Source organism: Leuresthes tenuis, unplaced genomic scaffold, assembly GCF_036924035.1.
Source record: "Leuresthes tenuis unplaced genomic scaffold, fLeuTen1.0.hap1 SCAF_19, whole genome shotgun sequence".
In the NCBI taxonomy this organism is placed as follows: Eukaryota; Metazoa; Chordata; class Actinopteri; order Atheriniformes; family Atherinopsidae; genus Leuresthes; species Leuresthes tenuis.
In genome coordinates this window covers 15,189,460-15,212,283 of record NW_027325373.1, presented here as the reverse complement: position 1 = coordinate 15,212,283, position 22,824 = coordinate 15,189,460, and the positions used below count along the sequence as shown (strand labels likewise).

At 37.9% G+C, this 22,824-nt stretch overlaps 1 protein-coding gene across 2 annotated transcripts in view; it reads left to right on the top strand.

The window, feature by feature from the left end:
• Positions 1–11,737: 11,737 nt before the first annotated feature.
• ccbe1 (collagen and calcium binding EGF domains 1) overlaps positions 11,738–22,824 on the top strand; it is a 34,038-nt gene continuing 22,951 nt past the window's right edge. For both annotated transcript variants that reach the window (XM_072372239.1, XM_072372238.1), the window contains exons 1-2: positions 11,738–12,041; positions 12,134–12,214. In XM_072372239.1, the coding sequence (XP_072228340.1) occupies positions 11,938–12,041; positions 12,134–12,214 (185 nt within the window). In that variant the 5' untranslated portion in view covers positions 11,738–11,937. The remainder of the gene's footprint in view (positions 12,042–12,133; positions 12,215–22,824) is intronic.

Here is a 22,824-nt window from a genome sequence, read left to right as displayed (position 1 = left end):
AGTGGCGAATTATTAGGCTGCTGCCAAATACCTGATAAGGAAAGATGTAATTCAGTAGATGCTGTTAAGTGCAACCCTGTCAAAAGATTTTGCAGGTAATTATATTATCGAGTGTTTGTGAGTGTTATTGATGAAAGCTGTCAGTCACTGTGCTGTAGCTGCCAAGGTTTCCACAAGCTCCAGGCTTTCAGCAGTTCAGTGAGGTCTTTTTCTTTTATGAATGTTTCTCACACAAACATTTGATGACAGAAGAAGAAAGAACCAGCCAAAATAGTTATGTGTTTCATGAGCTAATAGCCTAAAGGGAAAGCTAGAATAGACATGCACTCCCATCAGCGTGCCGTTTGATAGAAGGGAGAGCTTAGCACTTAGAAAATCCAGACTAATGGAAAGTTGCTGTGATAGTTGTTTGACTTGTTTACACCCAAAGGAGTTTGCAAACATGACTTGTGTCCTTACTATTGTACGCTAACAGACTATATTACACCATCCAAAAAGTAGGCAGATAAACTGAAACAATGTAAAAGTAAGACCTGCTGAGACATAGTTATGTTTATCTCATACCATCACAGATAGGATTGCATTAATTCCTAAAGACATTTCTTTCACTCACTCAGATTTAAAATGGTTATGCATTTATTGTGCAAAACAAAGTTTGTTTTGAGGTACTGGGGAGTAAAAAAAAGTGCAATCCCTTTGTGCCCCCAGAGTGCTAAAGACTACAAGCCTGCAAATGAAAAATAAATCTGGGTTTGGAAAAAGTGAGCTTCCTAGACTCTCAAATCAGTAGCTTTGGTTGATGTTAAAGCAAGATTTTGACAAATAAGATGCTTGTAAAAAAATAAAAAAATAAGTTTTATTTTTGACAAAAAATAAACCTGACCGTCAATAATATTATGGACTAAATTAATGGCACACTTGAATGTCAAGTTGATCGTTTCAAATATGTAGAGGGTGAATTTTGAAGCTTTGGTTCTTAGAAATCATTGCCATAAGGGGGCAGCTTTAAGGTGTTTCTGCTCCAATTCAAGATGAATTTCTTCATTTATGAGCTACAACTGGCAACTGCGCCACAACTGGCGCAAAAAGATCTTCTCATAAACACGCCACCGTTCTTCTTTGGTATTTCACTCATTCCAAACAGAGGAGGCATAGCACTGCGTCAAAGTGTGCTGACATGCAGCAAGAGGGCATCGTGGAATCGGTTGAGAAAAGTTCTAGCTACAACATCAATTATAATAATTACAAGACAAGCTTTGGCTTTTTAAGCCTTGATGAAAGTTGCGAGTTCAGCATCAAATTTGAGTCCTGAAGCTGAAAAAATTATTTGCTTCTGAACACGGTTTCTTTGTGGGAGGGATTGGAGGCAAAGGTAATGTTTGCCTGCCTGGATGCCAGCCATTGTTGATTACTGTGTTTTCACTAACTTCTGCTGGTCTCTATGCTGTTTACCACCACAGCATGCTTTTGCTTCATCAGTTATTGCTTCCTCTTCTTATTCTGTCGGTTCTTGGGAGACTAGACACTACGATGACTCATTTCCAGTTTAGTGTTTTCAATGTGATACTACAGTAAAATGCAGTCTATCCTCAAAGGATCTGAACTGTAAATCTAGCTGTGTAGTACATAGATGTGTTTCTATATAACATCATGGGTATTACTTTTTTCCGTTGATATTTGCAGTTGAATTTTTAATATTTCAGACATGTTAAAATTTATGCTAAATAAATATCAACAGGTTTAACCCTCTCACTTTACAAGAAAATGTGTTTGTTTTCAGAACCTTTTCGACAGTGGTATGCTCTAAATGTTCCTGGTAGTTCTTTACAGGCTTCTTGCACCTGTCCCCTGGTAGTGTCCTTTATTATTCCACTGTTATGCATTCAAACTGTTTTTAGTTTGCTGAAAGCTACAAATATTTGCCACGGCAGATTTCAACTCTCTCCTAATGCGGCATTTTCAATGTAATTTAGTTCAGGACTCATTGCCAACAAGTTGAAAACAGCCCATATTTTTCTTTTCAGCTATCGTCTTGTGCAGCTGGACATGTGGGTCAGGTTGTTTTGCCTCAAAGCTAATGGGTATTTCACTCTAACAAATAGGGGCCTTATTTGCTGGGATTGTGGACGACTCTAACAAAAGCTCTCAGCTGACAGACACTTGTTTGACTCCAACAGGAGACTGTTCCTCTCCAAAGGTTTTATTTTTCAACTTGGACATCTCCTTGGTAGCGTTTAATGCCAGCTAAGTTGCTAGCAAACAAGAAATGTCGACAGTGTGCAAATGCCTTTGAAGTGGCAATGCATTTCCCTTGACACTGGTGGGGGGGCAATCATTTCAACAAAGACTCAAGGTGTGCAACACAAATCTAATATCAATTAATCAGTTCCCATTATTATAATCCGATGTGTGATCGTGCACAGTAAACTATTGGCTCAAACTGACTATGCTTGATAATTATGTACACAAATCATCCAAGACTCAAAAAACACATCAACAGCCCAATCATACAATATGCTATGGAAAAGAATTTGCCTGCAAACATAAAGAAAATATGAACATACTAACAATCTCTCCAATAGTGTAGTAAGCAAGAGAATTAATGATTTTCTACAAAATCCCCATCTCCTAAAAACAGCCTCTGCTTTTACTTGACATAGACTGGACAAGACAGAGGGGGAAGTAACCCATCCGGAGGCAACATCCTCACTTTTGTGTTTACAGCTTGCCAAGAATGATCAGTGTGAGAGGTGCACCTCTGCATTGTGTTGATACCAAACTGTACATGCAGGTCAACCTTAAAGCCCCCACACACACACATATTAAAACAGTTCAGGTCGTACAGGAAAAATACCCAGTTTTCTTAAAGGAACATCTGGTGGGGTATTAAAAATCGATGACTGCTACAGCTCTGGAAATTCATATATCCCGAGGCAATGACAAGTAAATTACAGGGGATGTTGATAGCTTCACCGCAAAACAGCATTGCTCTGTGTACTGGTGCATGTTGCCAAAACTGGGCCATAAATTCACTGCAGGGATGATGTCTCATTACAGAACTCATTTAAATGATAAGTCATATTATGAGACCTCTGTTGGTCATGATCACCACAATCCCCAAGAGCTTTTTTGGACATTTATAGCTCATAGACTTTAATGCAGTATTTGTTTTCATAAGCATTTTTTATATTTAGTTTTTTTCTGATTCTTGGGCTAATTAATCAACTTGATTTGTTAATTAATTAAACAATTTTCACTGATTAATCCATCTTCTCCACTGTCTCTATGTACTCACTTTTGAGTGTAAATGTGTTCTTTTCTGATTTTGTGATTTCACTATCTTTTGGCACCTAATTTTCAAATGCAAGTGGCAATGTATCCAATAGGTAGGCTCATTTCACCTTCCAAAGTAAAAGCTCAAGTAGCTCAAGTGGCCCCATTTCCAAAAGAGTTGGGATGCCGAGTTAAATGGAAATTAAAACAGAATGCAATGGTTTGGAAATTTTATTAACCTTTTTTTTTTATTCATAGAAAACACATCAAATGTTCAAAGTGAGACATTTTTTCAATTTTCTTGAATTTGATGGCAGCAACACATCTCAAATTTTGTGACAGCACCATGTTTGCAACTGTGTGGCATCCCTTCTTATATAATCATGAATCATATCTTGTGTTTAATGTTGCGCCAAATTGTTTCAATCAGCAAAAGGCCGGACTGCCGGTAGGCCAGTCAAGACCTTGGACTCTTCTATGATGCCATGACGTGGCCATTACATGGATTCCCAATATAAGATGCAGCAGTAGATGCATTGTCTGGCTTAGGTATGCAAGGTCTTCTCTGAAGAAGACATCATCTGGATGGGAGCATATGTTGCTCTAAATATCTTTGAGCATTGATGGTGCCATTCCAGCCCCAGGCACTACTGCAACTATCAGAGATGCAGACTTTTGAACTGAGCATTCATAATTGCTGGGTGGTCCCTGTCCTCTTTAGTCTGGGCGATGTGACATCAATAATTAAAAAAAAATAAAAAACATTTAATTTGTCTGACCACAGAACAGTTTTCTACTTTGCTTCAGTATATTTTAAAGAGAAGATGGTGGCAATTCTGGATTGTTGTGACTTCTTCGCATGAAAGAGCTTTAAGCTGCATTTGTGGATTTGTAGATAGTGAACCAGGTGAACCATGTTCAGACAATGATTTCTGAATGCCTTTTGGATGCCCATCCAGTATTGATTTTCACTTGTATCCCTTCGACACAGAAATGTCACCAAATTCCTTGAATATTTTTATGATATGATATACTGTGGGTGGTGTAACATTCAAAGTCTTTTTAATTTAATGTAGAGGAACAATATTCTGATATTGCTCTAGAATTTGTAGTTTTTTTACAGATCGCTGCACCTCATTCATCTTTCCTGGTGAGGGACTCTCTAAATGGCTTTCTCATGTTATTGACCTTTTCCCATGTCATCTATTTTTTGCAACGTGTTCTTGCAGCTTTTTCTTTTTAGTAACACTTACATTTCCAGCCTTTTTGCCCCAACTTTTTCATGACGTGTTGCTGCCATCAAATTCAAGATGAAGTCAATGTCTGACATTCACCATCTGCTGTGTTATTTATTTTCTTCTGTGAAGACAGTGTTGGTCAAATGAGATATGCAAATCATTGCATTTAGTTTTTAATTACATTTTACATGGAATCTAAACTTTTTTTAATGAGGGGTGTAAAATGTTTTTTTTATTCAGCCTGTTATATAAGAGATGTTGGGATCAGATGCCTTAGAACAGTATGCATAACAGCACAATTTGCTCAAAATTATTATCTAGTAGAAAAATTCATTTTTTTCTTATTGTTCTAAGTATTGAGTGCGTGCTGAAGAAAACTAATCTTTCTTGTTCTTGTTTTCCTGCATGCGTTGAAACAGTCCGGCCATCTGTTCATCCCTCCACATTTTAGTGCATATTTAAAGCTGCATCTGCCAATAGCCCTGTCAGTATTTCCTTGAAGGTTAAGTAAATCAACTTTACCAGCTTTGCTTATAATTAAAATGATAATTTGAGTTTACTGTTTTTGACATTTCACCTCTCTCTCTCTCTCTCTCTCTCTCTCTCTGTGTCTATTTATCTATCTCTATATCTCACACAAACACACACACATACTAGTTTGTTACAGAGGCATATACGGTGATCTATCTACAAGTGATTGAATCTGATGGGAGGATAAAGATGAAATATTAAAGGATGGATGTGGACTGTACATGTGTTTGTGTGCATGCGTGCCTGAGTGGTAAAATTGAGCCAGGAGAACCAGAGGAGGGGGTGGGGGCCATAATAGCAGGGAGAGTCAGTGAAATGTAGCCATTTCAAGGACACTATACTGAGGTTATATTTACTGATTGCAGCTCCATCTAGGGGACATGTGCAGTGATATGGACTGTGCTTAAAGTAAATCTACTCTTTGTGTAATTGTAAGTTGTTTTTTAGTATGCTTTTGACAGGCTTTAAATCTGTTTATGGCAATCCAGATTTTGATTGTTTTCACAGAGACTCTGTAAGACTGAACACAGCAAATCAAAATATATATATTATGTTTCACTATGAAACTGTGGTTTTGAGGTGTTTTCTATTAAGTTATGCCCTGTTGGCTTAAGATAACAAACCTATTTCTTTTTACATCCATCATGAGACTGCTTTTCCCGAAGTCTCTATCTGGATGTTTGCAGCATCTAAAAACCAAGAATTTCTTGCATAGCATGTCTCTTTCACCTAATGTGACTCACCAGTGAACAGCTGGTGCAAGCAGAGAGCTGAAGTCACAATAACATGTTGAGGGGGAATTGTTCTCATGAGCTGGCAGGATGAAAACCATATAAACCTGCTGCCACAACAGTGGATAGCACAACTATGACCGCTGTGCACCACTGAGCCACTTTGCCTTTGCCTCGCCTCAGGTAACTGCACTTCTCCACACAGGAGCATCCTCCAAAAAGGAGAAAATGCAGGACATAAATGAGAACATATTCTGGTAATAAACAGATGCTTTGTTTCATGAATGACCTCTTTTCATTGTACATATTGCAGATTAGTGACAAATTAAACCAAAAATCCCATGTGGCACTAGAAAGGTTTTAATGTATTATGAATAATGTGAATGATGGATCACCATTCCTCCAAATAATGCTCCATAATTTGTTGGTGAGCGCTGTCCAGCATGTTGGTCCAATATCTCCAATAGGTGTTCCACATGGTTATAATTTAAGAACTCTGAGGGCCATGGCATTAGATTAACATGATCTCTATACTCATCAAATAATTCAGTGATCCCCTATTGCCTTCTGGAAGGAGACATGGACATCAAGAACATGTCCCTTGATATTTTTCATTTCACAGAACAAATTTGTATTGATTTCCAGTAGCATAAGTGGAGGCAAACCATGTCAACAAAATACTCCCCAAAACATACCAGAGCCACTGGATCCTCTCACTGCAAAGTTAAAGGCATGTGCTTTTCCCTTAATTTGTAATTACTTGATTTACCAGGCTGTTTGAATAGTGTATCAGCAAGTTGAATGCCTTTTGTGCAATTTTTTATAAGAGGGACCATGTATTTTCCTGTACCTTTACTTTGTCTTTACTGAAGCATTATACAAGGGGGAAAACTCTTACCACACCAGTTTTGTTTGCAGCACCCTTTTCAACCATGTAAAACATTAGAAAAAGTTCAGAAAAGAAACACTCTCCAGCAGTAGTGCTGATTTTCCAGCTTAACCAAAACAAAAATGCGCCTCCTTCATTTTTACATTTCCATCAGTCAATGTTTTGTCTTTTGGTTAGAGATTGTCCAACTAAATCCCTTTTGTCATCACTGGTCTCAAGTCAATTTCTGTTTCAACCACAGTAAAAAATAAAACTAAATAGACTTTTGCCCCGTGAGAAAAGCAGGAGCAACATGCAACCATCAACATATCCCAAAATGGAAAACGTATAGCCATTACCCATCTGTCTTGTACACTCCATCTGACCTTTTATCCATGTCTGTTACCGTCACGGAACCATTGAATTGATGGGAGGATTTAGAGTTTTATCTTCGTTTTTTGATATTTTAAAGAGTATTACTAAACCATTGTATCCAGTACTGCCTGAGAGGATTTATACTCAGAGAAAACACTTTGTCATAGCAAGCAACATGGTATCCTTTTGTAAAATGTAGCCAAAAAATTGATATTCTCTGTGCAAAGTAGAAAGACAATTATATTAAGAACATGAACTTACATGGAGTGTTAAATACAACTAAAACTATAGTGATGACAAATGAGTAGCTGATATAATGCTGTGTCACCATACCTGACAACGTGTCATTCTGTGCTGAACAGTTTGAGAATGTGAGAGGCAAAGTGACCTTGAGACAACAATCATTCCTCTGAAAAGAGTGTTTTATATAAAAGATGTGTATGTGCATCTGTATCAACAGCTTTTTAGCATTTTCATTTTAATTAAGACATTTGTTCCTAATGCAAAGCCTGTCTGCATGACGACATGAATGTGTCTGTGTGATGCAGGTTGTTAATATTTCTAGTGAGCTCAAACTTGCTGTGGCTCTCCCTCCGTCTCTCTGGGCATGTGCAGAGAAGCACTGCAGTGCTGCACTCTGAAGGCAGAGAAAGACAAGAGAGAGAGGAGTTTTGACAGTGGGGCGCTCATTTCCTGCAACATTCTCATTGTAATCCCATGTGTGCGAAAGCATTTAGGGGATAAAAGACTACATTTGTGTATAGTCCACTGCATGGTGAAAAACCCATTAAGCATGGAGAGGTTCGTGTCAATGTGAGCAACTCACAAGATACTGAATCACTTTTCATGGCACATGTTGGATTACACAGCTTGCCAATGTGTGGTTTTAAGAGTATATTTGGCCAATGAACTGGGTCTATTTGGTGTCATGCAACCCCTGAATGACCACATCTGATGAAATCATTTCTACTTTTTGCCAGTCCAACTCAGCTCTCTTGCAGAGATCTCAGTGGTAGCACCTTAATCAAGAGAAACAAATCAAGTCCACTCAAGGACAGTATTAGTCTTTCCAACAGCCCTGGTTTCTTCCCATTGGAAAACTCTGCCTACAGCATCCTTTCCCTTTAATTGTTTTTCTGTCTTATTTAATTTGGGATCCATTTGCCCTCCAATCGTGTAGATTATTTCCCTTGCAAAGACATTAAAGGACTTTTCCTTTTTTAGCAAGAGAGTAATGGTCCAAACAATCCATTAAGGTCAAGAAACAGCTGACTCAGATCAACAACACCACCCGAATTAGTCTTAAATTGACAACAAGAAATAAATAGTAGGGGCACTGAGTTAGTCCACTAACTGTTAGTCAGTTCATAGGTTGGCAGCCCGATTGACACACAGTCAAATAGAGTTTGGAATCATTAAATAAATTATAACAGCAATGGTAAACAGGTTTTTTTTAAATCAACAACGGGAAACTACAAGGTAAAACACTTGCTCAAAAGCAAGAGTAAACAACAGTAACAATGATAACTTAGAAGTAGTGCAGAGTAAAGGCCTCCTTTGTTGTTCTCTGATGTTTTTGTTTTTTTTTAAACTCATGACATGGCCAATGAGTCACAGATAATTAATTTATTCTCTGAGGTAGAAGATGTAAGTTAGTTTGTTAGCCCTGTGGCTTTGATGCAGTATCAGGCTGCAACATTAATTGGGTACTTGTGCCGTTGCAGGCATGATTTTTCTCTGCCTCTCGGGCTGCTGAGGCATCAAAACAGGTGGAACGTAAATGGCACAGCGTGTGCACCTCAGAGTCGTGACGCACCCTGGTATTTCTAAAAGCTGTCATCCATTTTGTGGGCAATGATGACGATAGTGGCTAAAGGGGGAGGTGGGGGTGAGATCTCTTGACTAAAAGGGCCATCAAGTGGTCAGAAACTGAACTGCACCCTCAAACCAGCACAGGAACAGGTAGAAGAAGTCCTGTCTTAATGAAGGCAGCAGACCGGTGAAACACTGCTTTCCCTTGAACTGAAATGGTCACACTTGAGTAGGCTTTTTGAGGCAGGCTCAAGGTGTCATTTTCTGCTAAATGATACTAGAATAAGTTCAATTCCCAGTCTTCAATAAGAAGGAAAAAGAATCATTGTAATTTGAAATATTCTATTACCTGAATAGACACTCTGGTTAATGTAGTGTCAGTAATGTTCTGAATTAAATCTAATCATACGTCACCAGAGAGAAAAGCGGCCACAGTAGATGTAAGTGATATCACAGTCTTCTAGTTTCATGTGGATATTCTTTCCAGATTCCAGTGCTATCCAACACCTTGTAATGACACACGGGTACCCTGAGAAACCCAAGAACTCTGGAGTTCTGCTGGTGAACACTGCTGGTGTTCTAATCAGACCTGCAGGCCACACTGAGGTCAAGGTAATTCTGAAATAAGGTCAGTAGTATTCTCGTGTAGGGTTTCTCAGCCACTCTCTTAGACCACTTGACCCAAAGAATAGACTAGAAAGGTGAGTTAGCAGAGCATGAAAGCTACAACTTGGCTCCTGCTGATCATTACGTTCCTTGATGCCTTATAATGACCTGTCCAAATGAGTGAGGCTATTCTACCAGGCAGCCCTTAGATAAATGTACTAATGAGCAGTGCTTTAATTCACAAGCTGACCAAATAAGCAGTTACATTTGGACATTTTATAATGAAATGCATGGTGTGCTTCTAGGATTCAGGCTATAAATAGATCATATTTGTCCTGCAGGGCGGATTTTTTTTTCTTAGAAGCTCAGTTAATTCACAAACTCTGCCATTCTGTTTCAGCATGCTGCTTGGCTTTGTTTGTGATGGCTTAGCTGATGAAAATCCCTGGTGGCCTGACACAGTAAATTAAGGCAATAATTAGCTTCATACTTTGAAACATTTCAAAAACCACCTCTATTTAAATGACTGCCTCCTGGTTTCTGCAATTACTGCATCTGATAATGTTGATTGACTATTAGTTTTAGATTTAGTTGATCTAATCAAATACTATCATCTTGTTTCACTAAATAGTCTGCCAGTGTATTCAAAATGCTCTTTTAAGTTTGTTTAGTTGACATAAACCTGATCAGACATCACAAGCTGAATGCAAATGCAAGGAAGATTATTCTGGACTGTTTATGGTTTAAACAAATCACAACAAACATCATTTTCATTACTTAACCTCGAAAGGTTTTTGGAAATCAAATCAGTGCATGAATAATGAATATATACCTAACTTCAAATGTTGTTTCTAAAAACATTCACCGAAAATATCAGATTTCTTTTAAAGAGCCTGAAGATGCGGCTCTACATCTTTTCTTGCACTATCTCTTCCGCCAGTATGTAACATTTAACATGCGGCAATCAAATCTAAAGTGAAGAGGACATTCTTAATGTTCTGACTTACGAAATCTAAGCTGGTCTCTTTTTAATCAAGAGTGTGAGCACGATTTGATTGCATTCAATGGACTGTGGCCCCACAGCATGGGTAAAGTCAAGTGCTGCTGTAGAGCCTCACTCTTCAAAACAATGACAAGAACATGCGCAAAAGATACAAACAGGTTACAAGAACATAAGAAAAAGTTCTGTAAAGTTTAACAAAACCTGTTCACTGATTCTGCAGGCTGTTTATGCTAGATTTCATAAAGTGGGAGGAATTTGAAAATGAACTTGTTAAATGTCCCTTCTTAAAATGAATTAAGTCTAATGCAATAGTTGTGTGGATTATTAAAAAAATCAAAAGGCCCTTGGACAAAAATATCACCATGCCTTATTCAAGACCATTTTGATCTTTTTTTTTTTTGTCCTATTTTGATCTTCTCACATCTAATTCTGTCATCAATTTGCTACATTTTGTGTCTTATCAAGGGTGTTCTGTGTGTCATTGTGGTCATATCCATCTTATTAAGCTTGTTTACTGTGCCTTTATGGCAATGTTGCAACTCAAATAGTAATTGTTTTGTGTCACAATTCGGTCACCTTATGTCTCATGTGGGCTACTGTAGGTCTCTTCATTTCACATCTATTTTACATTTTACATCCCATGGTTGTTTTGTGTCTCTCTGTGGTTCCTTTGCATCTCTTTCTTGTTGCTTTTTGAATTTTGCATCTCACTTTGTGAATTTTTTTTATATCCTTTTTGGATAAAAAACAAAAAAACCCTGGGCTTGTGCTCAAAAAGTCTATTCAGTAAACTGTCCATGAATGGCTGTGTAACAAGTCTCATCTTCAAGGAGGATATAGTGATGATTCACGTTATTGGCCGTTTTGGAGTGCTGCTGATTTGAACAGAGATGTATAGGGAAGTGCTTTAGCTTCTTAAATATAAATTATTACAATTCTAGCTACACCTATTAAATTGCAGTTTATTAGCTTCACAAACAGCAGGTTCTGACTTTTCTCCTTCCTTTAATCTGCATTCTTTTTAGAGTATTTTAGGTAATGTACTTACTGTTAACACATATAGCCTAGGTGTAATTTTATTGAAAGTCGCGCGGCGGCAGCAAAGATTATGACGCTAATGGCGTGTTACCACGACGAGCGCGTTTGTGCACGCGTGCACGTGGTAGTATTTCCTATTAATTTTTAACATCTCACCGAGAATCGATCGTAAAGCTGGATGTTTGTTTGGGTGTTTGCAAACTTTTCACCTCATAAATCCATTTAATGACTGAGGTTGCGGGGGGTTAAAGGCAGTGTAAGTTAATGTTAAGCAACGTTTCATGGTGACAGCACAAGAATGAAGTAACATACGTTGTTTGTCGGTAGTTAGTCACCAGAAGTTGGTGAATGGGAGGGTCTGTCTGTGCGCTTCACCACTTTACGCACTGAGGCTGGAGCAGAGAGGAGGTATTCGCCTCAAGTGTGGACTGTCGACTGGAGCCAGGTGACTGGACCGACGTCATGCTGCTGAAACCCAACAGGAGTCCTCTTCTGCTCACCGTCACCTGCATGTGCTTCTCAGGAGGTTTGCTGTGGTCCTACCAGGAGGAGGATGCCAGTGAAGGGTAAAATTATAACACGTGTGAACACTACTAACAATTGAATTGACCGTTGATCAAATACTGAACATGCTTAAAAAAAATCTGCCTTTCTGCAGTGAGAAGTGCTCTGAAAATAACATTTCCACCACAAAGTACCCCTGCGTGAAGTCGACCGGAGAAGTTACGACGTGTTACAGGTACAGAGTGATTTATGTGCGTAGATGATGTTCAAGTTGTATCTCTGTGAGAGTAAAACGTTTGTAATTTTGTCAAGCGGTGAAGCTGCATTTAGTCAGTTTGCGCATGAAAATAGCACATCATGTCAAGCTGGACCTGTCAGTTTTTCAGTCATTCTTATTGAGAAGTTCCTGGTTTACAAATAAGAAACATTTTACAGAAATGATATGACTTTGTAAACATGGACATAGTTAAACAAATTAATCTAGTCTACATGGCTGGAAATAAATCTTCTAGAAAGTCGAATGTTTTAACTAAAACAAGAGCTACTGCAACATGGCCATTCCTCGCAGTGCTCTTTGATTATATGCCCTTGAGAATAATTTGTCTAATTTTGTTTTGGGCAGCTGATAAACTGTTCTAGAATGCAATGCTTCATTTACAGGAATGCTGTGTTTCATACTGATGTCATGTGCGCTGTAGCTCTGGAAAGTTGAATTGTACAACTTATTTAGTGAACTTATTTCAAACAAGTTGTCAAAGAAAAAGATTTGGTATAAATTAAAATCTCTATGTTGTATTGAGGCTAAAAAAGATATTATTGAGATCTAAATAAATGACAGATTGTTGGAAATCTCCTCTGAGAAGTCTTCCAAGTGTAGACTTTGAAAAGTTTTGTTTTTGCATTGCCTAACAAACTTCTGGCCATGGTTCAGTGACATCCCTTTTGATCTTCAAATCTCAAACACTCTCTTAACATAATGATGTTGGTTTATGGTTTTTGGCTGCTGCCGCAGTCTTTTTTTTTTTTTTTCCCACAATGTTTATTTAAAGAAGAAAAACTGCTTCAGCTAAGAGCCAAGATAATGTGTCCTGGGTGCATTTCAGTTCACCTGCACAGTGTAAGCTGCTGGTGACTTCCCATCAGTCCTGACTGGTCAGCAGAGGCACCAAACACTGTTAAAGATGCCTTGACTTTGATAGTATGATTGTGAATTTTGCACCCTGCACTTTTCTCTTAAAGCACATACCACTGCCATTTTGCCTTGGCATGGTTAAAAAGGGAACCAAGTGTAATTTAAGTTGGCAAGATTCAGCTGCCAGAGCAAAATATAGGCTTATGGCATTCGTTAGTTGCTCTGGGGAATATCAGAGCACATCTTGGAACATGTTGTTGTTACAGTAGTAAACAGATTTTTTTTTTTTTTTTACAAATTGTTCCTGCAACATGATTTAAAAAAAAAAAAGTTGCTCAATGGGCAGTAGTTCACCATAAACATGATGTGAGAAGTTCCTCCAAAGAATGACAACAGGACAAAGGTTTGTTATCAGCTTTTGGTGAAGCAATCAATGAGCAGTTTATTTAATGAGATTATCTCCCAGAATGTTTGTGTTTGGTGGCTTTGGTTTTTACCAGACAGCAAAACGGCCACGTTGTGAGTGTTGTGTTGTGCATCTATGTGCTCAGCTCAATACTCATTCTGGAAGTATTTATCATGTTGTGAAAGGAAGCAGAGGAGGTACAAGAACCCTGGACAGCATTTGTCATATGCCCATATATCTCTCAGTGCCAACACACGCGCTGTCTTCTCTCACTTTCTGTCTGTGTTGTTTTAAGCAGAGACTGTCATGTGTGGTTTCTTCTGTTTTAAAGGCCTGCTGTATCAAGATTCTGCAGGCTTCAGGCTTGTTCCCTATATTTGAAGTTTTATACAGTTAAATGTGCTTGGCTCTTAGGAGGATGTGAAAAACTATGCAATATTTTTTTTCTTCCAAAACTTTTACTTAAATCACAAATGCCTGGGATTGCAACATAATGCTTTGCTTAAACCAGAGACTGGTTTGATTAAAATGATGAGTCGTTGGTCCCTCTTTGGCAATCGCTTCAGTGCTGAGGTTTTTGCAATGATTCGTCTAGAGATCAGGTTATGATCAGTGTTGCTGGTGTTACAGCTTATCTGTGTAAAGATTTTTGATTTTATTTTGGTCTGCTGGTAATTGCTGGCCATGGTAGATATATCCTTTTTCCTTATAGAATATTTTTTTTTCCCAAACCACGCTCCTGCTCCATGAACCTGTCACCTTCTATGTTCAGACCCTTCTCTTATTGGTCTGTGGATTACTGAGCAAGCTGGAAGAATAAGTAAATCTCAGATTTTATGGCCATCTGCACTTAGCTTAGCATTTATCCACTTAACTTGATAACCATTGTTTTTGTAGGAAAAAACCCTTGAGGAAAATATATCTCATACTAGCTGTTGTATGAGAGCAAATCTTTTGTATTTCATGCTCAGTTTTAGGCTGGATCTCAGGTCTCTGAAATTTCCAAGATGAGAGCCAGATCCAATGTGCTAACCATCATAGGATCGAGACACATTAATAATCTTTGTTTATAACTTTTCTTGGGTGAAACGGCGATTACATTTGGCTTGATTTATTGTGTATACTATGTTGCCCTTACCTACCCTGTAAAGGAAATGCATTTCTGGAGAAGAACCAGAACACAGGCAGCGTTGAGTCTTGCCGCACTGCAGCTGTAACAGTTACATATAATTGATGTGTGGCCTGTGTAATTGTTTCTTTGTTATTTTTCCAAACAATTCTGGAGGTACTAAGCATTTTTGTTTTGCCCTCCACTCTCTCTTCTTCTTTGCACTCTTCCACTCAGGGGAAACTGGTTTACACAGTAAACACTTAGGATAACATTTCATTGGCCCCCAGTGAGACGTGATAATCATGACACATGTTCTCTGCTGATCGAACCAGTTTTGTTTGTACCAATCCATTGTAATAAAATGCCATGAAATGTTTTCAGTAGTGTTTCCTACAAGTCTTCTTTTTTACGTTTTCTATTGACATGACGTACTTTAGAAATATTTTACATTTACTGCAGAAATAGTAGTAGATTTATGTTTTAGCTCCCTCATGCATTCAAACAGACAACTTGTTGCTCAGTTCCAGTGAAATGATCACTCCAGTGTGATTTTTCAACTCGTCTATGAGGACTAAAGGCTCCCTTGCTTCTTGTGTTTTCAAATCTGTTTTTCACATTAGATTTAAATTTATTCTGCACCTTCGGAGTAATCCTGTCAGACTTCTGTTTGTTGCCCCAATTCAAATATCTTTCAGCACAAGGAAATACACATGGGAGTTCTTTGTTGCTATTTTGTCATCCCTCCAGTGATCACAACTCCATGAAAGATATATTGTGGTACTTTTTAGGGAGTTGAGCAGACTCCACTTAGATCGTGTTTTTGCTCTTTTGGGCTACTACATCTCTGATGCTACCATAAATGTTCTGGACTGAGAGCTGGAGCGGGTCAGATTTATGGACACCATGTGTGGTACCTTACAGGAGAATTTCTTGTTGGGGAAAGAAATTGCAGTTCATGCCATGACTTGCCCTGTCAGTCCAGTCTCAGTATTCTTGAAATGCAGTAGTGTCGAAATCCAGTGTTAAAAATGGCGATTATGGTAATGGACGCTATGGCATTTGTTTTATGTAGGGCAGCATCAACATCATACGATTCTCGTACGTTTTTGTGTGAGACTCCTATGCCGCGTTATGGACCAATGTAACTCTTTGATATGACGAGATCAGGCTGGCCGTGCACAAAGAATCCACTGTTGTGAGCTAGTTATTCAAAAGGTTGAGTCCTTTAAGTTGATTTCACATTTCTTTCATAATTTTTAATGTTCTCTCTCTATATATATATATATATATGCTTTTATTACTTACAAACTCAGTCATTAAGGAGGGCAAGTTTGTAGACTTGGTCAGTGTACTTGTTAAGTCTTGTCTACATCCACCCCCTCCTCTAAGTAATGGAGCGCTACAACACACTGATGCATGTGCTTGTGCTGCTGTTCGATTGGTTCCACTCGGGATTTCCAAAAGTACAGGCGGTATTTGAAAATAAGCATTTACATTTGTTTAAAACACCATTTGTGTTCAGGAATGACAGCATTATGAACTGTTGCGGTGTAGTATTTGAAAGGCAAGAATGTATCATGATAAAGTAAATAAGTTGTCTGGGGAAAGAGCATGAAATAAGTCCAAGCTGTTTCTCAACAGCCCTTTCGAGTGAAACAGAGTTTACTGGAATTAATCTAATAGATGCAGAATGAGATATCTGCTGAGAACTACGCCATCAAAAATGCCTTAAATCATTTACAACACCTGTTGCAGTTTCCCAGCATTGTGATGGTATTGAGTAAAAAGAGTTGCTGGTGTTAATTGCATAACCATACCAACAACTTTTATGTTAAAATGCAGTAAACTTTTACCTTCCCTGAGTGTGCAGTTCATGTGTTCAGGGAGAGGCACAACTCTATCACCATGGTCAGACATATCTAATAATCACAGACCACATTCATGAAGTGATGCAGTGTCCTGTCAAGAACTGGACATCGACATCTGCTTTCCATCAATTCCATCAGAAAGAGGATATGAAGCCTGTTAACTGAAGTAGAATGTGGCTGCACAGAGCGTGCTGTGGATTCAAGGAGTTGACATGAACATTTGGTTTTGCTCTTCAGTGACAGCTCCCACACAGTTAAACATTAAAAGGATGTAAATGCTGAGAGGCAGAGGTCAACTGCCATGCTAAGCGATCCTAGACCTGTCTGATTTAAATCCTGCTGTGTAGTGGCAAGAATGAAGATGCCCCGTGAAATGCTGTATATTTTTTTTTATATATTTGATTTGGTTTTCTTCTTTGGTTGACTAAATTTGCCATCAACTTTACTTTCGATATTCTGATGCGTTTACCTACTTGTATTTTATTTTGTGATCAGTTCCTCCAAATGGATCATGATGATTGTTTGTCTATGTTGTTTAAGACAGTTTTATCTTTTAAAATGGCTCAGCACAGGCTGGGTTTGTGTGAGTATGTAGAGAGGCATCTTGGTTTGGGTTTAAATGATTACTTTAATTTGTAGTGACAAAGTATCAATTTCAAAGGTCCTTGACTTTAACCACATGGGTTATCAGCTTGGTTAAAGGCAGGGACTGATCATGGTTATAGTTAAAAGAAACCACTGTTGACTCTCAATGGGGAAACTGTGATCAAACTGTTGCTTTCTGTGGCAATCTTACATTTTTTTAACCCCTTCTCACAAGCTTTATCACTCCAACATTCACCGAAAGAACTGATACTGTTGTATTTGTTGAAAGGACAGTCTCCCCAACCTGTGCATTCCTCTCAGTGCACACATAGACTGTATGAGAGCCCAATAACTGACCCTTGTTACCGCCAACTTTATTTCTGTAGCTTCTTCCACAAAGATCAAATGCTCTTGCTATTTTTCTTCTTTGAGTCATTTCATAGAAAACATTCATCTTCCTCTGTGCATGTGATTAAAGAAGAGAGCTTGATGCTTTCACTTTTTGTATATGGGGAATCTTGAACACCTTAAAACAATGTTAAATTTGTTATGTTTATTGTATTTTATCACCTGTATGTGCCACTAATGGTAGATCAGTTGTAGGGAGTTGAGCTATGGATTGGATTTTTGATGCCATTGAATGCTTGTTTTCTTATAACTGTGCCATTTGTCCTCTAAAGAGCAAATAGTAACATTGAGGCCATTAGGTGCTTTGTTCTCTTTTCTGGTTACTTTTGCTCATGATTTCTCTTTTTCTGCCCCTGTGCATGTCTCACTTTTATACATCCACTCGCACAGATGGGATTACTCACACCTGCATGAGCAATTTATACAGGATCCCTTTGAAATGTCTGTACTAAATATGGTCATTATTTGTGTTGTGACTAACAGTTTTTTTTTTTTTTTTAAATATTTAACGAATGATTAAGCAAACAATGAACTTCCTGTTGTGTTTTTGGTCCTAAATGATGCTGCAAAGCTCTTCCAAAGTACTTTAACATGTAAAATGAAAGTTCACAGGCCTCATGAACGCCTGTATTTTTTTATATACCCCAAACACTTGTGGAAAGTAAAAAGGATTTGACTTATTCAATAGAGCAGAATTCATAGCTCATACATCCTGTGCCACAGGTCCAGGAGGTCCTGTCTTTTCTTATCAATATTCTAAAAGTAGTGATGGGAGTATGTTTCCATGGGAGGTGGAGGCTGTTCTCTAGTTTAATTTACACCCATTGTTTTTTTGTTTTTTTCCAAAGGGGGTTATTTTACAAAACTTATTTTTATCTTTATGTACTTGATTGTATTTCCGATTCGATGGGAACAAACTGTTTAGATAGCACTGAGTTAGATAAAGTGGAGTATAAATTATCATGATCAAAGCAGGGGAGGACATGTTAGCATTAAGGAACATTCTTTTGTGACAGATGTGGAGCACAAGTAAACACCCTCTCTCTTCTATTTCCTATCTCTTTGATTCATTGCATTTCATGTATTTAAGTGTTATGCCAGAAACATAGGTGTTAATAAATTTACCAAGTCATATATTTCATTCTTAATGTCTTTAACAACAACATCCATTGAACTCACATAATGGTTCACTAAGTGCTCCCATAAAATGTGGCATGACAAGCTTCTTTTTTTCTTTCCTTGCCATTGTTCTTTCTTTTATTTTTGTTGAATAATTTGAAACATATTTTTCTTTTTTCTCAGACTTCCAGATTCTGATCAGACTGATTTCAGCATCACTACGCAGTGTAATCTGTGTTCTGTTTCCATTTAAAGGAAGGCTGTGATATAAAACATGCCTTCACCACAGACACTATGACCTTAAAAGTTCTCTCTTGCTTTATTTTGTCTCCTAAAACCTGGAGTTGTTCTATTGCTAGGCTGACTTTGACCTGCCTGTTGTAAAATGTACACGTACTTCAACATTATACTGTCCAACATTGGGTTTAAAGCATGTAGAGGACATGTTTAAAATACTCTACATGTTATCCAGCAGCGGAGGCACAAACATCTTCATAGTTTTTGTGCTCTATGTACAGTTTATGAGTGCCAGCTGAATATATTTTTCAGGATATGCCCTCAATTGCTTTTCACACCTATTGCATATATAGTAACATTAGTGAGACAATTTGTCACTGTTTTCATTGACGAATGATCCGCCTTTAATATGTTATAAAAACATGAAATGGTAGTATGTCATACATTAAATGATTTGTCAGATCGGTCTGATCATTTTAAGGCCATATGTGGCCTGTTTCACATTCAACCTAACTGTTTAATGTCACAGGCACTTTTCCTTCTGTAAACCATGACTCAACAAGTTTTTTTTTTGTTTTTTTTTTCTATTCTTTGGTTTCTTGAAAGACCGCTCTTGTTTCTGTTGGCAGATGTTCATTCAGCCATCAAGTTCTTTCCGTGGAGAACTGTTGTGTGGTCACGTTTTGGTCATGCTGTGGTTTTGCAGTGGTTAAGCGATGCAGTGATAAGTGTTCTACAGGCTGTGTTTTTCTCTTTTTCCCCTTCATGCCTCTTCTCAGTTTATCCAAGACTGTGCTCTAGTTACATTGAAGATGTTTTTTATTTGTATCTACCTAGAAAAAAGGTGTATTGACATTAAGAATTAAAGTATAACAATATTTGGGTTAAAACAATATTTCTGCACCCATTTCAGCAAAACAGGAACTTCATGACAAGTTCATTACCTAATCGTTTTTACACTGCTAACGTTGAGCCACTTAAAGCCTTAATTTATTCTCCCATTAGTGAAAATAATTAGCAGCTGATTTATAAGTTCTGAAGGACAGCAGTTATAGCCGAAGGAGAAGTTCTGCCTGCACCACGTACGCTCATTTATATACCAGTTATTAGAAATTGTAAACAGATGTAGCATTCAATGGTCCTAGCACATTGTGGAAGAGGGATTCATGTTTGGTGGTTTTCCTGCCGAGCAGATGTTTCCCCCTCCTTTGAGAATTCTGCTCATTGGCCGCTGAATTTCAATATTTGTGAGTTAAAATTCAGTCTAATGATATTCACCGCTACCATCAGTATGTTAGTCCACCTGTCAAGTCTATTATGTTGTAGTCATGGAGCTACTTTGTGCCAGTCTGCTTAAATCACTCTTGACATATATCTTCACCCTCCTGTCTGCATTCAAGGAAATTTGCACAATCTATTTGTAAGGAAATGTGCAAATTAAGAAGTGTTACTCTAAATTATGAGTTAACTACTGTTGACAAATTTTTATGCGCAGGCCCTATGACACAATATAAGATTTCACTACTGCATTTAAGTAAAACCGCAAAGCCTCAATTGGACAAACATACCGCACAGTTAGATCACTCACTTACACCACATGAGAACATATGAAATATATAAAAGCAGAAACTCTGCATGTAATGGTCGATTGCACTGCCTGAAGACAAAGCATGTATTACATAAACCACATTTAAACCATATTTGATCACTCAGTGACAGTCTGGCATCATTTTGCATAATGAGTAACTAACAAAAGGGACATTGTGTTTCTTAAAACGCAAACCAAAGCAAAACGGTCAGAAGTGCCAAGATTGTATTTTGTCACGGCCGTTCTTCGGTAAATTTAATACCGACTTGATGTTGCGTTATCAAAAAAATGCCAATATGATGATATGTCGCTGGTATGATGTTTGTCATATTGGTGCAGCATCTTGAAATACTGACACACCAATTATGATCAAAGTTTCATAACAAAATAAAATTGAGGCCAACAGAAATGTCATTATTTGTACAGGTATTAGGTCAGAATGTGCTGCTCAAATTCCTAATGCTGCTCAGATTTAGTCTCTGGAAAATAATGGCCCAAACGTTTGTAGCCATTCAATAATTGGACATTTCACCGTAGAACAGAATGATCGTGGACAAAACAAGAAGATATGTGGAACACTGCCACAGGCATGGCTGAAAGCAGGAAACGTAGAGGCAGGATTCCATCACATGCAGCTTCTTATATGAATTTTAGGAAGGGTGTAATTATTAAAGCTTTTTAATCTGCACACCTCTCTTTTTCTGGGGGCCTCAAATGTTATTTAGCAGAACAACAAAACTACAAATATATTGTTAATACTTTCTGATGCATTGCTGCAGCTGCCTTCAGGGGATTCTTTGATCAGGTTGAGATCAAGGATTATCTCACCTATTACAGAATATTACACTTGGAAAGGTTTTCACAGTTTTCCTCACCTTTTATGAAGCACCAGTCACCACTCCTACCTTTCTAACACTTTATTTGATTATCCAAAGTGAGATTGCTTACAAGACAATTCTAGTCCTTGTGTAAAATAACAATACTCAGTCCTGGCTTGACATTTGAAATATAGAGTGATTGGGGACTACATTTAAATCTCTTTTTAGTTTTATTTCTTTATAGTTTTTTTTTTTTTTTTTTAAATAAAATTTGTGACACATTTGACCAACTCTGCTAAGAAGAAAAGCACATCTGCTTTTTCCATCAAAATCTTTAAAGGAGTATTGTCAACCGGGTGAGTTGAAAGACATTCCCTTTTTGTGGCAAATAATCTATCATAAACTTCTGTTGATTTTAGTTCACATTTCACGTGGCCAGTTCTTCAGGGGGACCTTTTTTATGCATGTTTTCATCTTGTTTTTTTTACATAATTTACTTAGAATGGCTTGCGGTGTTTATTTTTCCCTGCGGTTTTTTCCACACCATTACCGTGATTGGCTGTAAAACCTGTGAATAATAGCAAAGGAATCTAATTACTGATAATCCCCTCAAGATTCTTTGAAGTGGAAGTTGCATGCTTTTACAGTAACCTCCTTTTTGGACAGGGAATGGTAATACCCGGCCTTTGTCCAAAAGAATGGTTTGAATTACAAGCACATGGAAGAGCAGATGATGGCTTACTGTAACAGCCCACTGACATCGTTGTTCTGAATGATTTCCTGAGGTGTCGGTTTCAAACACATCTGACGCAGCTTGCACTTGTCCTTAGCTTTTAAAGTACGCATCGATATAAATGATGATGAGAGTTTCTCAACTTAGAATGTGGCACAAAAGGAGGTAAATTTGAATACGACAAGATTTAGGATATTTAATGGTTTAGTAGATGGGATCAGAGTCAAATCAGATTTGTTTGAAATGGGGACCCCAACTGTGGAAAAGAAACACAAACAGTTAAAGGCTTCTGTTATAGACTGCTTGTAGTATTTTGGCTCTGGAGTCTCACTTAAAAAAACAGTTTGGATTCTGTTACAGATGCCAGCACAGCAGGAGTGCTGCACATAACCAGTGTAGCTACTGACAGCAGATAGATTTCAGAGCTTATATGGAGAAAATATATTTTTCAAGCTCTACTTTCTAGCCACACAAACAGCAGCCATTGTTCAGTTGCCATTTTATCTTATTCCCTGTGGCTGAATACAGTTAAGGCCGGCTAAACACTACTTTTAATTTGGTCTGTTAATATAAGCTTACTGTTGTAAACTTGCTGGTAAATTCAGTCATTATTAAAGAGTCCTACAGAGGAGAAGAACATAGATTCTGGGAATGTTCTAGGGGGGTCGGGGGAAGAGTTGTTTTAAAAGAGTAAAGGTCCAGCTTTTGGAAAATGTGCATTTTGCTTTATTGCAGAGAGTTAGACAAGAAGATCAGTTTGCATTTATAGTGCTTGGTATGAACATTGAACATTTTGGCAAACAGTCTGGTTGTGTGGATGTATGAGTTTTTTTATATTTT